At 45.7% G+C, this 17,331-nt stretch overlaps 1 protein-coding gene across 1 annotated transcript; it reads right to left on the minus strand.

Annotated features, from left to right (window-relative positions):
- Positions 1 to 2,911: 2,911 nt before the first annotated feature.
- Positions 2,912 to 15,708, minus strand: CUNH8orf48 (chromosome unknown C8orf48 homolog). The gene is made up of 6 exons (XM_054289777.1): positions 15,648 to 15,708; positions 15,061 to 15,298; positions 14,399 to 14,542; positions 7,367 to 7,578; positions 5,415 to 5,567; positions 2,912 to 4,018 (listed from the first exon to the last, which is right to left on the minus strand). The coding sequence occupies exons 2-6, from the start codon at positions 15,287 to 15,289 to the stop codon at positions 3,914 to 3,916; spliced, it is 843 nt and encodes a 280-aa protein (XP_054145752.1). The 5' UTR covers positions 15,290 to 15,298; positions 15,648 to 15,708; the 3' UTR covers positions 2,912 to 3,913.
- Between the last annotated feature and the right edge of the window lie 1,623 nt (positions 15,709 to 17,331).

Consider the following 17,331-nt stretch of genomic DNA (forward strand, 5'->3'; position numbering starts at 1 on the left):
ATATCAGTGGGTAGGATTAATATCTGGTTTGCCATCATTTGAAGGCAGAGCAGGCAGGAAGGCAGCCCTGGGGCAGGCAGGGCTGATCTGCACACACCCAGTGCCTCCCTCAGGGACACGATCAAAAGTCACTCTCTGAAAATCACATCCAGTGGTAATAAAATCACAGCTTGAGCAATGCAGGGAGATTGGAAAATGCTTGAAGAATGCAGAGCTGGGAGCACTGCAGCCCTTGCTGGAGGATATGTGGATGGTTTGAAGTGCTCTCAGCTCAGGGTTCACTGAGAGCTGGGTGCCCTTGTCCTTGATGCCAGCAGCTGAAAACTTCTGCCAAGTTCCCAACAGGAATAAATGAGTTCAGCTCCTTTTCTTGGAACCTCATCAAATTAGCTGTGGTAAAAAATAGAATTAAAAAACTACCCAAGTCTCACCACACACCAACCCTGTGAGGGGAATTTCTGAGGAGGCCCTGAGGGACCCCAGGGGAGCCTGGAGCATTGCAGATATTCCTGGAACTTCAGGGAAATGTTCAGGATTAATGGAAGGAGGACACAAACGTGCTCTGAGGGCTGGAGCCCCTCTGCCCTGAGGAGAAACTGAGCTTTGGGAGTGTTCAGCTGGAGAAGGGAAGGCTCCAGGAACATTCCTGTACCTGAAGGGGGTCACAGGAAAGGTGGGGCACAGCTCTGAGCAGGCCCCCAGGACAAGGGAGGGTGGGTTTACCTGCAGGAGGGCTCCTTTCGACCAGATACAAGGAGGTTTTTACACTGAGGATGGGCAGACCCTGTAATAAAATTCCCAGAGAAGCTGCGGCTGCTCCTGGATCCCTGAAAGTGTCCAAAGCCAGGTTAGACCACCCTGGAATGGTGGGAGGTGTAAGGTGGCCTTTGGGGGTTAGGTGGCCTTTGGAAGGTCTCTTCCAACTCAAACTCTTCCCTGATCCTACACTGGACCAGTGGGACCACAAAGGATTTCCTCAGTAGCTGGAAATCCCAATTTAAATATCCCAGAATTGTGGGATGGTTTGGGTTGGAAGGGACCTTAAAGCTCCTCCAGTGCCACCCCTGCCATGGACAGGGACACTTTCCACCAGAACAGGTAATTTGGGAATGTTCAGCTTTGTTGCCAGCTCAGATCCAGGGAGTGAATGCCACTAAAACCTCATTCCCACTCAGAGCTGCTGGGACTGAGCTGGAAGTTTTCCTAGAGATACAAATTCCTTGAGCAGGAGAGATGGCTGGAAAGGGGACAAGGAATGAGGGAGCCTGGAGTGCAGGGTGCAGGGTGGTTTTTATAAAGCTACAGCATATGAAAGGGGAAGTTACAGTGCTGCAGTCCATGGGAAATTTATTTTATTGATAATGTGAGGAATGCAAGTTTCTCCAAAAGGTCAGTTATAAAATCCAACACCCCAAAAGTGGGTATCAGCACACACAGAGCATGAAACAACTGAGATGGGAGAAACCTTCTCTGTGAGCACAGAGCAATGAACCCCACCACATCAGCAATCACCCAGAAGATGAAATCATCCAGCTCTGGGTGCCATGAAAGCCACAAGGCAAAGCTGCAGAGCACTTTGAAGAGGCAGATTGATTTGTTTCACAGGCACAGCTGCTTTTCCCTCTTGAGCCACCCTGCTCCTTTTATGCCCCAGCAAGCACAAACCAGGCAGCAGATGAGCCAATATTCCTTGACCAGAGTTTTGAGGTTTCTGTGGATCAAAAGAGAAATCTGCTGGAGGGAGGAGCTTCTGGAAGGGGAAAAAGGAAAATACATCACCCATCCTCTTTCCCACATGGCAGAGTTCTGGATCTCCAGCCTCAAAAAGTGCAGGATTAGAAAATAAATTATTTAGGAGATCAGATCATTCATTCCATTGCATAAAGAAAACACTCAGATCTCAGAGTCACTGCTGATAAAAGAATGAAACAACTGGAGTGAGCAGCAGGAAAATGCATCCAACAGCCATCAGCAAAATCTGCTTTGATTTTGCTGAGGAGTTACCTGAGTTCTGTTTGTAACATTTATGCAAACAAACAGGAGCTGTGCAGGCACTGTGTGTGAGCTCCACAGACAAACACTGTCAGCCACATAACCCAAATAACTCACAGTTCAGATTTACAGAAAGGCTGACAGCAGCTGCAAAGGAATTTCAGCAGCTCTAGAAAGGTTCTGTGTTCTGAAAACAGAAATATCAACATGTGCATGGAAGTCAGTCTTTGTGGGTCTGCAAGGGCTCAAATCTGTGCTACAAAATGACAATTTCCAAGGATTCAGTTCCTGATCACCCCCTGTACACCTGACAGCCCTTCCAAGGCCCCACCTGTAATTCTGGGTGCCTCTCCCAGTGTGTGCAGAGACTTCCAGAGGCTCAGAGAACCAGGGAGTGCAGAGCAAAACAAGGAACAGAGGGGGGCACCCAGGAGGAGATTGGAAAGCAGGAGGTTTAAGGGTTCAAACATTTCCAAGGATCCCAGAGCAACAGGAAGGAACAAGCAGAGTTCATTCATTATCCAAGTGCCCTGCAGGGACAATTCCAAAGAGGATGCTGTTGGGGCAGTATTTTTGATGGATTATTAAAGCTGTTTGCAAGGACAAGCAGCAGTGAGGAACTCAGGGCTGGGCTGGGCTCCCACCTGGGCTTCACCTACTCAGGATCCACTCCCAGGGAAATCACTCTGAGCAGATTTTTAAGCAGCAGAAGGCAGAACTTTGCTAACACTTCTGTTTATATCCCAGCATTTCCCTCCAGGTTTTCCATGGTTTGTGGGAAGGGAGAACAAGAGGCTACACAGCCCTCAAGGACTCTGATAAACAATCCAGAGCAGAGGAGGGAAACAACCCCATGAAATACAAACCCCCCTTAAGGCAGCAGTGAGGGCTCTGGGGGAAAGAAGATGCAAATGGGGGAAGAAAATGCAACAGGGGGATTTAATTCCCTCTGCTTTGGCACAAAAATACAGTGTGGGTTCAGAGATAGGGATGTCCCTCCAAGGTTTCCACAGAGATGGGAATGCAGAGAAGTCAGGAAATGGGAGGCTGAGAAGAGTCAGGCCTGAGCCCCTGCTGTCAGCTTTGGTCACAAAGGGCTGCAGGGGTGCCCACAGAGCAGCACCAGGCTTTGGAGGGCACAGTGAGGATGATTTCACTGTCTAACCCAAAGATTCCCATCATAATTCCATTTATTTGGATGTGTACTGAACCCCAGATCATCTTTGAACAACAGTGATTTCCTCATCTTGAAAAATTACAACAAATTCCCAAGTATTTTCTTGCAATTCTTCTCCCAGTTTTCATTTGTTGCTTGTTTTTCTCTATCCTATATAGATTCCATGATTAATTTATTATCATTTCTCATCCCATTGGCACCCCCAGCCCTGCTGATTAATTTCTGTTACAACCTCATTAATTCCCTTCTATAAATACTTCATTTCATTTTACTGCTTTTTATAGTTAACTTTGCTTTTTGTCTTCCACCTGGGGCTCTCACTTTCAATTTACCATGAGGCAGTGGGCAAAGCCTGAGCTGAGATGCAGTGATTACACCTCCCTGCCCTGGCAAACAGAATCATTTATTTTCCTTATGGATGGAGGGAGCTGGGAGCTGCTCTGCAATCCCACAGCAATCCCCCAAAAAACAATTCTTCTGCCTTGCCAGATTAATAATGGAAACTGCTGGCTTCTGGAATTTGAGAAACCCATGGAGATGGATTACAATATCCTGCAACATTTGCATTGAGGAGAGGTTGACTCACAGCCCAGCCAGGCAGATCTGGTTCCACCTGCAGGAATATTAAAGCAGCACCCAATCCATCACTGCCACAGCAGCTCAGATCCAAAATTATTGGAATTCTGGAGCTGACTGCCCACAGGAGGCTCTCCCAGTTCTTCACCCACTGGAGTTATGATCCATTCAGTCTTTCCACTCCTGACCCTTCAGCCTTTGCCACAAATCCCTGGGATCCTCTGAAGGTTTGGGAAAGCTTCTGAGTGCTTCTCCTAGAAGTGTGAGCATGTCCTGAAACAGAAAGCAAACATGGAATTATTCAGGACTGTATCTCTGCCATTTCTCATGGCCTGTAGCACACACCCAGCCCCTCAAGCCCAGCCAGGTGGGCAGCACTCCTCCACACACTTTGGTGGGTTTGAAAGGATTCTGATTAAAAACTCTGGCCCAAAAAGCAGGAATCTTCCCTGAGGAGGGTCAGGGAAAAGCAGCTAGCCTTGCATGGGGGAAAAATGGGAAAAAGTGAAGCCTCACCTGAGGCTGAAACTCTCAAATCTTAGGTAGGGAGTGAGGAAGAGTCAAAATGCTGGAGAGTGGAATTACACTAGGGAAGAAAGGAATGTGTGGTACAGCTCAAACTCCCAGGTTGTTCAACATGAGAAGAGAGCTGGGAGTTGCAGGAAGGCTCCTCCCTTCAGGCTCCCCCTCCCAAGGAGGGAAAGAAGAGCTCTTCCATCAGGAGGATGTGTGGTGGTGTTCACAGGGGTCTGAGGATGAGGGAAGAGATGAGGATCTGACTCCATGTTTCAGAAGGCTGATTTATTGTTTTATCATATATATTATATGAAAACTATACTAAAAGAAGAGAAGAAAGGATTTCATCAGAAGGCTGGCTAAGAATAGAAAAGGAAAGAATGATAACAAAGGCTTGTGACTGACCAGACAGTCTGAGCCAGCTGACTGTGATTGGCCATTAATTAGAAACAACCACATGAGACCAATCACAGATGCACCTGTTGCATTCCACAGCAGCAGATAACCATTGTTTACATTTTGCTCCTGAGGCCTCCCAGCTTCTCAGGAGAAAAAATCCTAAGGAAAGGATTTTTCAGAAAATACCATGGCTACAAGGATCCTCCTGAAGAGCAGCCACGGGAGGCCCAGGGAATTCTGCACATTTCATTGCTCCCCCAGCCGCTCCAGAGGCAATTCCTACCAACAAAGCTTCCATCCCTGGGACACTGGCACAGAGACAGGAATTGCAAGCAGAAATCTCAGAGTATTCTAGAAAAACCTCAGCCTCCATCACACATTGCAGTGTCCTACTGCAAGATTCCCAAAGGGTGAGCAAGGAAGCCCAGCGGGGGCAGTCACCTCCTATCACATCATTTGATTTGCCATTTCAGCTTGGACAGCCCAGCAGAAAAACTGGGGAGACACAATCAAAAGGGACCCAAACACATTCCAGGACAGCCTGGGAATGACCTTCAGCTTCCACAAATCAGCAGCTCCAATGACTTGAGGAGAACGTTGGTCCCAAGCACTTTATTAATGAAATGGACCCAAATTCTATTTTGGTTTGCACTGATCTCACTGCCATAAATCAGGGAGAATCTGAATTACAGATTCTTTCATTACAGCACCTATAAAAATGTAGCATGAATTTTTTTCAGCAATATTTGCTTACCCTGGAGTAAAACTGTTCTTCCAGCTTCTCTTGGATTAAAGCACCTTCCAGCAGAGTCTTCTTTTTCCTGAGAAAGGCAACCTTGGCCAGCTCTGCTTCCTTCTGCTGGCAGCCAGGACAGGTTGAAACCTCATGGACTTCAGCTTCTGTCACCTGGGAGAGGAAACTTTGATGCCATGAGCGATGTCTGGCCTGGCAACTTTGAGAACAATCAATAAAAGTACACTAAAGACAAAAATTGGCTTTTTAGGCAGTGGTAAAATAATTCAGAGTCACAATTCCATCATCTATAACTGCTCCTATGCTGGCTGTGTGCAAGGCTTTAAGCAGCAACCAGAGGGGCTATGATTATAAATTATATTTATACATGTTATAAATAAATTAAGAGGCAAATAAACTCTGGAGCCATTAGTTCAAACATGCAGCTCTGAGCCAGAATCCAGCCCAGACTCTGCAGCTCTGTCTGTGAGATAATCAGTGCTGCTCAGTGATTCCTGGGTCAGGTTATCCACCATGAAATCTTAAGCTTATTTAACAGCATTACACAAATCCCAGGGTTTGTGCTTTTATGAAATATCAATGGTTTTATCTGATCTAATTGACTCAGATTCCATCTGGCTCCACAAACACATTCAATTGCTACAAAGACAGAGGAATCAGCCCAAGGAAGTCCCATCCCAGGCCCCTCTGTCCCCTTTTCCCTGACTTCTCTGGATAAAAATGTTGTGTGGAGCTACAGACAGAACCAAGCAGATGAAGTCACTTTTCTCAGGGAATGTATTCCCACAATGGAAGACAAAGAAAGAGGAAATAAAAAAATCCACTAAATTTGCAAGGTAGGTTAACATTAACAGAAATTTTAAAAGCAGATGGCTGAAATGTCAAAATTGTTTTAAAAGACAGGAAGGCTGAAATAATTATCACATCAGAACTGACTTTAAAGTGTTATTTTTAGGTGCAGGGCTGAGGGGAGGAGCTGGGGCATAAAACCCATCCTGTGGTGGGAAAAAAACACTGGGCTGGTGACAAAAAAAAGAGATTTGAATAGGGTAAAGATGAGACAGAGGCTTCTTAAGCAGGGACTGAGGTCAGCAAGATTTTATTGGAACAGTTTTTATCAATATTATCTAATACCTGAGAAAGCTGGGAGCACAGGGAGGTTCTGTCTTTGGAATTCTTCTAATCCTGGAGTCCCAAAGACTTCACAACAAATAATATGCAGAATAATTTGATAAATAATAGGGGCAAACACAATCAGAGAAAAAGGCTTTTTCCTCTAGCTGGTCCAGGGCTTCTTGTAAAATAAATGATGACCCCAGCCTTGCTCAATCACACAAATTAGGATTTTATCAGCAGACAATAGTTTATGGTGATTATTTGCTAGCATCTAAAGTGATGTATTGTGACCGTGTTCACAGGGGTTTGAGGATGAGGGAACAGACAAGGATCTGACTCCATGTTTCAGAAGGCTGATTTATTATTTTATGATGTATATTATATTAAAACTATACTAAAAGAATAGAAGAAAGGATTTCATCAGAAGGCTGGCTAAGAATAGAAAAAGAAAGACTGATAACAAAAGCTTGTGACTGGGACAGAGTCTGAGCCAGCTGACTGTGATTGGCCATTAATTACAAACAACCACATGAGACCAATCCCAGATGCACCTGTTGCATTCCACAGCAGCAGATAACCATTGTTTACATTTTGTTCCTGAGGCCTCTCAGATTCTCAGGAGGAAAAATCCTAAGGAAAGACACATTTAATGAAAAATCCTGTGACAATGTCTAAGAAATGAGAAGATTAAATCTTGGGCTGTCAACCCAAAACCTCTTCCAGAGGCCTGAGCCTGGCATCAGTAAGGTCTGCCTGCCTTGATCCTGTTATTATGGCTTTTTTCTGCAGTGGTTCTCCAGAATTTAGGGGAAATCTCCCTTTGTCTCCCCCAGTACCTGTTTCAGAGCCTCCCTGGTGTTTTCCAGCAGGATCCTGTTCATCAGCTGGGCAGGAACAGCACAGGACTGTCCTGGCTCAGTCTGCCTTGCTGGGGCTCCCCAGTGCAGCCTCCTGCCCCTGTGTGCCTGCTGCTGCTGCATGCTGCTGATCCTGCTGCTGCAGAAACGGCTCAGAGCCCCCAGCTCTGCCTGGGAGAGCCCAGAAATTCCTAAAAGCAACAGGGAAAGGCATCAGTGGCTGTGCCAGGGACAGAGGAATGGCAGCTCTGCATCTGTGTGAGCTCCTGTGGGCAAAGGAGAGCCAAACCCAGGCCAGGCCCTGCCTGCAGCAGCACTGAGCTAAACACAAATGGGATGGAAGCTCTGGGAACCTGCACTATAAATGGCCCTAAAACAGGCTCCAAAATCAGAATTTAAACATAAATGTGGATGGGAGCTGTAGGAACCTGCACAATAAATGGCTCAAAAATCAGAATTTAAACAGAAATGGGATGGCAGCTGTAGGAACCTGCAAAATAGTTGGCTCTAAAATAAGAATTTAAACACAAATGGAGTTGGGAGCTGTATGAACTTGCACAACAAATGGCTCTAAAAGAGGCTCCAAAATCAGAATTAAAGCACAAATGTGGATGGGAGCTCTAGGAACCTGCACAATAATTGGCTCCAAAATTAGAATTCTAAACACAAATGTGTGTGAGAGGTGTAGGAACTTGCACAATAAATAGCTTTAAAACAGGCTCCAAAATCAGAATTTAAACACAAATGGGGATGGGGGCTATAGGAACCTGCACAATAAATGGTTCTAAAATCAGAATTTAAACACAATCTGGAGAGGAGCTGTAGGAATTTGCACAATAAATGGTTCTAAAATCAGAATTTAAACACAATCTGGAGAGGAGCTGTAGGAATTTGCACAATAAATGGTTCTAAAATCAGAATTTAAACACAATCTGGAGAGGAGCTGTAGGAACCTGCACAATAATTGGCTCCAAAATCAGAATTTAAACACAAATGGGATGGGAGCTGTAGGAACTTGCACAATAAAATGCCCTAAAAGAGGCTCCAAAATCAGAATTTAATCACAAATCTGGATGGGAGCTGTAGGAACCTGCACAATAATTGGCTCCAAAATCAGAATTTAAACACAAACGGGGATGGGAGCTGTAGGAACTTGCATAATAAAAGGCTCTAAAACAGGCTCCAAAATCAGAATTTAAACACAATGCGGATGGCAGCTGTAAAAACTTGCACAATAAATGGCTCCAAAATCAGAATTTACACCAAAATGGGATGGGAGCTGTAGGAACCTGCACAATAAATGGCTCCAAAATCAGAATTTAAACACAAATGTGGATGGGAGCGATAGGAACCTGCACAATAACTGGCCCTAAAACAGGCTCCAAAATCAGAATTTAAACATAAATGTGGATAGGAGCAGTAGGAACTTGCACAATAATTGAGTCCAAAATCAGAATCTAAACACAAATCTGGATGGGAGCTGTAGGAACCTGCAGAACAAATGGCTCTAAAATTCTAAAATCAGAATTTAAACACAAATGTGGATGGGAGCTGTAGGAACCTGCACAATCAATGGCTCTAAAAGAGGCTCCAAAGATGTGAGGAAATAAAAAGACAAAAGGTTAATGGCACAGGATAAACAGATTAGCAAAGCAAGCAGTTAAACACTAAGACATTAAATAAACTGGCTGTCAATAATACAGATTTAGCACCTCACCACCTGAAACTGCAACTTGCTAAACCCAAATGAATTAATATATCAAGAGAGATCTCATCAATAACTCTAAGGAGCAATTTGTAAGAAAAATTAGAGGCAGTGTCCACTGAAGGCACCCTGGAAACACCTCCAATAAATTCCACAAACTACAGAAAAGCAATTTTTTTTGGAGAAAATGCAATTAGAAAACACTTCTTATCTAAAGCTTCAACAATCATTTCCTAAATTCTTTAGAAGATCTTATTTCAAAAACATCATTCCCTCCTTCATCTTCCCTTATCCTTCCCAGTGGCACATAAAAATAAATAAAACAGAGATTAGACTTCAGCTGGGTGGGTTAGGATGGATTTACAACTTCATTCAGGGCTTTTGGGGGAGGTTTTCCAGAGGCTCAGAGCACAAGCAGGGCAGTATTTCATGGCCAGCAGCTCAGGATGGGGCTCTCCAGGTTTCCATGGGCAGATTTCCCCCAAAATCAGGCAGGTGGGGACCCCAAAGTGTTTAACCCCAAGGATTCACACCCAAATTCCTGCTGGGAGCTTGGGTTGTATCATTTGAACAACCTCTCCACATTTTCTCTTTTCAGGATTAAATTCAATTTCCAGACTTGGCATTCCAGTCCCACAACACAAATCCTCAAAATACTGAACAACTGGAATATAAAACTTCCCCCAAACTCCCTGGGATTTATTTAGTCCTGAGTGCACAGGACACAGTTGTGGAACTCTGCAAAGAAACTGAGCATCTCCTCAGAAATCCAGTGTTTCTAAAGGATAAGGGAATCCATAATTAAAACTAAAACAGGAATTTTGTGGCTCTGTGGACAACATGGAAAATATGTTTAAGTTCAGAATTGAACACCACATAGCAATTTACTCCTCCTAAGAAAATGATGTCTCAAAATGATTAAAAGGAAAGACAATTTATAGACACATAAACAAGAATTAGCAACATCTTAAAAGGAAATTTAATTTAAAAAAAATTCCGAGGGAGCATCATAAATATGTGAGTGGAAACCTTCATTTCAGTCATCAGGTGATTTTCCTCACAAAAATTGTGTAAAAAAGTGGAAATCATGTGCCACTACTGGGTTTAATCACACTAATAAAACATTCCTGGCAGGTTCATTTATGCTGAACATAGAATGAATAAGAAGATTAAAAAGTTACCATTGTGAGGGGGGAAAAAACCCAGAACAAAAGCATTTGAGTACTCAGAGGGAGAAGTAAAACACATCAGGTCCACTGAGCATTCAGTGACAGTTTAATACCAGCCTGAATAACTCACTTAAGGTTCTTCTGACATCCACAAGTGCAATTTTATTAAGAATTGGTTTCTAATAATGCATAAATCCTGTGCTGCCACACACCCACCCATCTGCTCATCTGCACCTCCAGACTTCAGAAGAAACACTGGCAAAGGGAGCAGCAATTTTTAAACCTCACTGCACGACTCAGTGCTGGAGTTATTCCTCCACATTAACTCATGCTTAACAGCAAGTTCAGAAAGAATTTAAATTAGGGATCAAGGGCTAGAATTTTTCTGAAAGAAACCCAAAAAAAGATGAGGAAAGTTTGTCTTTTAACTGAAGTATTTGCACACACAGATCTCCCCCAGGTGTGGGAGGTTCACCTGCCCAGGGGATCTCAGCTCCTGCTTTGGGTTGGGTTAATTCCATGTAGATTCCCTGTTTTCCATGTGTGATGCAGACCTGCTGCAATGCTCCTTCTGCAGTGCACAGAATCCCTGCCAGTGCCCATGGCTGCTCCACAAGGACATTTTCCTGATGTTTGTTACTCCAAATCCAGTGTGACCTCTCAGTAAGGCAGAGCAGGTGACAAGAGCAGCCCAAGTGACAGCAGCACAGCATCAACCCCAGCCCCATCTCACCCAGGAAGGTGACTAAATGTGCAATGTTTAGGCAGAAAAGCTTCACAAAGTGCAGGAAGCAGCCCAGGAGAGACCAGCTAACCCTCATGTCTGCAGCCCAAACCCTGCTGAGGGAACTCAGTGACCTGTGTAGCTTTTGTAGGTTTTTTCAGTGACCTATATAGGTTTTAACTCCTTAAATGTCACACTTAAGTGTGACATTTGAAATCCAGCAGGAGGGAGGAAAAGAAGAAAATATTTATGAGTTGCCTTTTCCTTTGATGTCTAACTTTGATTTAACAGGGAAATTGGCAGGCATTTTGTTGTTATTATTCCCTACCAATATTCTATTTTAAAGAAGGTAAAAAGTAAAAAGAGATAACTGTGAAAAGCAATAATCAATAACTGCTCTGCAGTAAGGTTTTACCTCTGCAGCTCCAGATTGCATCTTCATAATGCCCTAGATTGATTTTACAGTTCAGATGAACATGCTGACAGCCTGGCCTGCAAAGAACACGAGAAAGACCCCTGCAGGTACCACAGGGCAGAGAAACAGGCTGAAATGTCAGGCTGTTCATCACAAATAGGAATTTCAAATGAGTAAAACTCCTCCAGCACAGTGAATCATCCCAGAGTCACATAGCAAGCTGGGTTAGAAGGACCTTAAAGCCCATCCAGGGCCACACTGGGACACATCCCACTGTCCCAGGTGCTCCAAACCCTGTCCAACCCAGCCTTGGGCACTGCCAGGGATGGGGCAGCTCCAGCTCCTCTGGGCAGCTGTGCCAGGGCATCCCCACCCTCCAGGGAACAATTACAGGAGCAGGGCAGAAAAACAAACAGGCAAAGCATTTGATGGAGAGGCAGCTGGTGAGCACAGCACCAGCCAGGGGGTTAAAGAGCCCCACCTGAATTCTCAGATACAGAAAGCTGAAGAATTGCCTTTTCCTGAGTACATTTTAAAGATGACTAACATGGAGCAATCTCTGTGGAACTGAGGATTTACACTCATGTTGTGATGCATTTGCCTAATAACAGCTCGTGCTTCCACACTGGGGTGCAGGGACAAAGAACTCTGATGAAAATTCCTCACTTCACCTGAGGCCAGCGTGTTTTCCTTCTTTCAGCCCACAAAGAAAACCATGAAAAATAAAAATGACATTCCAGAGTGTTCCTACATGCAAAGCAGAACCTTTTGCTCCCCCATCACATTTAACCCTATTAGGAGTAAGATGAGAAGGAAAGTCTTGAGGCAATAAAACAAACCCCAATTCAGAGCACCCTGTGTGCTCTGTGATTCACTGAGCTGAGTGTTCTGAGGGGACTCACTGTGCAGCAATCCACTTCCAGGTGAGCTCATCTGCTGCATTAAAAAAACATCTCCAAGCTGCTAAAACAACACAAGATTTGGGGATACCATGTGCTGAAGGATTAAGTTCAAGAGAAGCATTTACAGATATCAGAAGAGTTGCTGTGGCTATTTTGTGGTAATATTCTGCAATTAAAAAATGCAGTGCATGGCTAATTATGATTGATTTGGGGATAGCCTGGCTGGGTACTCTGTTTGCATCAAGGAAAAGCAGGAACCATATTTTGTGCTGCTCATATGGATCATTGGAAGCACCAGTGTACCTGAGGCTGCCACAGGGACAAGTGACAGGAGCAGCAAGGACAAGCCAGCTCTGCATCATCAGCTCAAGATCATGGAGTGTTGGAGAATTTTGCTCAGACATGGCTTGAAGGAAAAAAGGCCATGAAAATATACAGCTGATGGAAAAGTAAAAGGCAGCTGTGAGGAGCAAATTCTCACAGCCTGTTTCTGTAAACAGCTAAGTTCTCAGGCAGTCTTCTCGTAACAGGTAAACTTTCTGTCCTTGGCTGTTTTGGGAACAGACATGGAGGTTTTGAGAACCTTTCATATCAGGGTGAGAACACAAATCTTGGTTTCAATAACAAACCACAGGTATTGAAAACAAAAGGAGGGGTTGGTGTGTAGTCTGTGGCCAATGATGAGCTCGAGTTTTTTAATATGTATAAGCTTAATTAACACCACTATAAAGGTGTGTAAGTGGGATCAATAAATCGGAGTTTGATGCTGATCAACAAGGATGGGTCGTCTCCCTTCGCTTTCAACAATGGAGCAGGATTTGCTGCTCCAGCCTCAGTGCTCTCTCTGACTCCCCCTGCCCTCAGCACCCACCAGCCAAAGGCACAGATTCCCTGGTGAGGAACTGCAGGGATCTGCAAGGCCTTCTATGAATAAAATCCTCTGAGTGAGTGCAACTTTCAAGGGAAATCATCCCCAAGCTTCAGCTGTGGCTCATCCTCCCCTCAGTGCCTCTGAGCCCACCAGGTCCCGTTCTCCGTCTCCAGGAGTCAGTCACAGGGCTCTGGTGTATTTTGGGAAGATTCTCCTGCAGGAGCAGCCCAGGATGAGCTGCTCCCCACTGCCCTGACTGCAGAACAAAGCAGGAGATGAGTCAGGAGCCCCAGCACTGACACTGTGGGGAAGGAGCTCTGCTCTCACCAGCCTGGCAGGTGCTGCTTCCTTAGGGCAGATGGGTGCTCTGAGCATGCTGGAGCACAAATCCCACACCATGAAGGGCCCAGGCAGGAGGATCCCTGTCCCACAGTGACCTACAAAACTCCAAGTGTGCTCACCTCCCATCAACATGGAGATTGAGGAAGGTTCCCCGTCTGCTCCCATTATTTTTTGCTCAGTTACAGCTTTTTTGCTCTTTTTTCTTAATTCAAAATAGCATCTCTGACCCACTTTTTGACAGACTTTAGCAGGGCTTGCATCCCACCATCTGCTCTCACAGCTCCTTGCATAACTGGTACATGGAAATGGATCCTTCCTTCCTCCTTTCCCTTCTCCTCCTCCTCCTCCTCCTCCCTGCACTCCATCATTATTTGGGTAAAGCTGCTCCATTGTTCCTGCCAAAATTGGAGCCCTACTGCCTCCCTCAGCTTGGGAAAGGAACTAAAATAGGGCAAATAAATAATTCAATTATCAATAACAAGGGGGAAAAACAATGTCACACAATAAATTCTGAAGCCGTGTATATTTTGGAGGGGAAAATGCCCAAATTTCCTCTACAGCTGGAGAGAAAAATCCTGAATTAAATTAAACAATTAAGTGTCAAACATGGGGACATTTTTGAATGTACTTTTCCAGGTTGTGTGGTAATGCATCACCAGGATAATGTCACTACATGGGGGGAGCATCAAAGCCATGTGTGATATGGGAGACAAGCTGCTCTCCAAGAAAGCATAAAAGAGAAACTTTGCACTTAATTACTTGGCTAATTAAGCCAGGCTAATTAGCTGCCTTGATTTAATAGCCTGTGTATAAAATTTAAGTCAAGTTTACATCTCCTTCCAAAAGAAACAATTACAGGCTCTGCTGAAGTTACCCAACTCACCAGCAGGAGTTGTGATGGCAGATTTGTCTGGCCTAATCCCAGTGTCTTTATTTTTCAGATCAATCCACTTTCCCATGGTATCAATCCATTTTCCTATGGCAGCTCTTTCCACAGCTGCAGGATCCACTGCTTCAGACTCCTCCTCTGCAAGGAAAAAAGGCAACTTTGAACACACATTGTGAGGAAAGCAAAGTGGGTGGCAAATAATCCTCCACTTGAATGTGCCAGCTCTCCCTGCTAGGGAGGAGAAACCCTGAGCCACAGCACTGCACAGATGAGGCCACAGATTTCAGCTCCTGCTTTATCCCTCCTCTGCTGCAGCTTTAAGGCCCTACCTAGCCCTCTTCAGTATTTTAAATCATGGAACTATCCCATGGAAAAATTGTTTTATGGCCCAGCTACTTTTCATACATGGTAAAAAGTAGCTTGGAGAATTGGTTTTTAAGGTGCCAACAGAATTTCAGCACCACAAGGTTACTAAGGAAGGATTTCCATGGCCAAGTCCTTCCCATGGAGCTGTCTGAAGCACGGATCTGGTGGGCACTCTGCACAGCAAGGACACTGCATGCAGTTTTCACATGTTTATTTTTACTGATTTGAGTCCCCACTGCACTGACAGGAGCTGTGGAAGGCAGGTCTCAAGCAGGGAGAGCTCTGCATACCTGCAGCACTTTGCCCTGCCAGTGATGCTGAGCTTTCCAAAGCCTCTGACACAGCTGCCCCCTCCAAATCCTCTGTGGAACACCAGCATCCAGGGGCTTCACTCTCCTCCTCCTCGCTGAAGGACTCAAAGGTGTCTCCTGAATAGTCCAAGGCAGAGCTGCTGTGGCTCTGGCTCTGCTCCAGCCCCTTCCCATGGCTCCTGGAGCTCTCTGCTGGGGCGGCTGCCATGGGACAGCACTGCAAATAAAAACAAAACCAAGGATTTTTAAAACTCAGTTTCACAGGATTACTCACAGCAACATGGGAGGTACACTGGGATGTTACAGCCACATCACATCAGATTTAACCACCACAACAGGTGGGTAAAATCACAACTCAGTCGTGATCAAGCCAAAGCAGGGATTAGAGCAGCACATGTTCAGATACACAGGAGAAATGTACAGAACCAACTAGCATCGAACATCAGCTGTGAAATCTGAGCAGCATTCTTTGCAAATCTGTAGTGGATTACAGTAATGCTTGGATAAAATTCTTCATTAAAAAAATAATCAAATTTCCCCCTTTGTAGTATCTTAAAGGAATTTACAGGGAAGACAAGGTAAGACTATTTACAACAGCAGGTAGTGTTGAAATAAGGGGGAATGAGCTGAAATGGAAAGAGAGGATGGTTAAATGAGATAGTGGGAAAAAGCCTTCCACCATCCCAGGCTGCCTCAGCCCCAGTGTCCAGCCTGGCCTTGGGCACTGCCAGGGATCCAGGGGCAGCCACAGCTGTGCCAGGGCCTGCCCACCCTGCCAGGGAACAATTCCCAATTCCCAATATCCCATCCATCCCTGCCCTCTGGCAGTGGGAGCCATCCCCTGTGTCCTGTCCCTCCATCCTTGTCCCCAGTCCCTCTGCAGCTCTCCTGGAGCCCCTTCAGGCCCTGGCAGGGCTCTGGGCTCTCCCTGCATTCTCTCCCTCAGCTCTCCCAGCCCGGCTCCAGCCCTGCAGCGGCTCCGTGCCCGGCAGCTCCCACAGCCAGGGCCGTGCCCGCCCCTCACAGGCTCCGGAAGCTGCTCTGCCCTTCCCTCGCTGCTCTCAGCCCTCATGGACGGGATCTAAACGCGACTTTTTCCCCCTCTGGCCCTCAGAACCTCGCTCCTTACCCCGGCCCCGCTCCCCGGGGCGGGAAGGGGCGGCCCCGGGCGCTGAGGGCGGAGCGGGGCGGGGAGCGGAGCCCGGGCCGGCCGCGGCTGAGGCGGAAAATCCGGCCCCGAAATCCTGCCGGGCTTGTGGGGTCGGTGTTGAATGGTGCCGGGTTTGTGGGGTCGGTGTTGAATGGTGCCAGATTTATGGAGTTGGGGTTGAATGGTGCCGGGTTTGTGGGGTTGGGGTTGTGCACATCCCGTCCCGGCTGAGCCCCACAGCGAGTCTGGGTCTGCAGAGGGCTCTGAGGAGCTGGAGCGAGTCCGGCGGTTCGCGAAGGGTGAGGGAGCACGGCTAGGGGAGCTGAGCTGGGTGTTTATCCCTGCCCTGGGTGTGTTTGATCCCCCCGGGTGTATTTTTTCCCCTCTGGGTGTGTTCATTTTCCCCTGAATGTGTTTGATCCCCTCTGGGTGTGTTTAATCCCCACAGGATCCCCACATTGCACAGACACCGAGAAAGGGCCGCCCGGAGCTGTGGCAGCGGCTTGTGGTAAAAACACCGCACGGGCTCTGAGCTGTCCCTGGATTCTCTCCCTCAGCTCCAGCTCTGCTTTGCCACAAGGACACAAAAGCCTAAAGAAACACTAGGGGATTTTTAAATTACTTTTTTTTACCTTTAGGACAGTGTATTACACCCAAGAAGATGAAGGCAGATGGCCTTGGATGTGACACTTCATGGAAATAAGATGCGAAAAGTATTCCAGGGCATGAAATCTTTCTGTATTTTCAGGTAAAATTTCCATAGGTTATGTCATGATAAAAGCAACTCTTCTCTGTTCTGGGATCTTGCTTTAAAATCACTATTTCAGGTTAGCTAATACCACTTTCTGTTTTGTTTGTTTTGTTTTGTTTTGTTTTGTGGTGTTTTTTGGTTTTTGGGGGTTTTTTTGTTTGTTGGTTTTTACTGGGATTTTTTGCGGTTTTTTTTGGTTCTTGTTTGGTTTTTGTTTGGGTTTTTTCTTTGGTTTTTTTTTTGGTTTTTTTTTCATTGAAGTTTTTTTTTTTTGGCAAGAAAAGCTGTTTCTCCACTCCTGGGATAGCACAGTGCGTTTGCTGTCACTGGGGTTTTATCCTCATGCTGA

Source organism: Melozone crissalis, unplaced genomic scaffold (assembly GCF_028551555.1).
Source record: "Melozone crissalis strain CALT ecotype California unplaced genomic scaffold, PUWL_Pcris_2 ptg000068l_1, whole genome shotgun sequence".
NCBI classification, from domain to species: domain Eukaryota; kingdom Metazoa; phylum Chordata; class Aves; order Passeriformes; family Passerellidae; genus Melozone; species Melozone crissalis.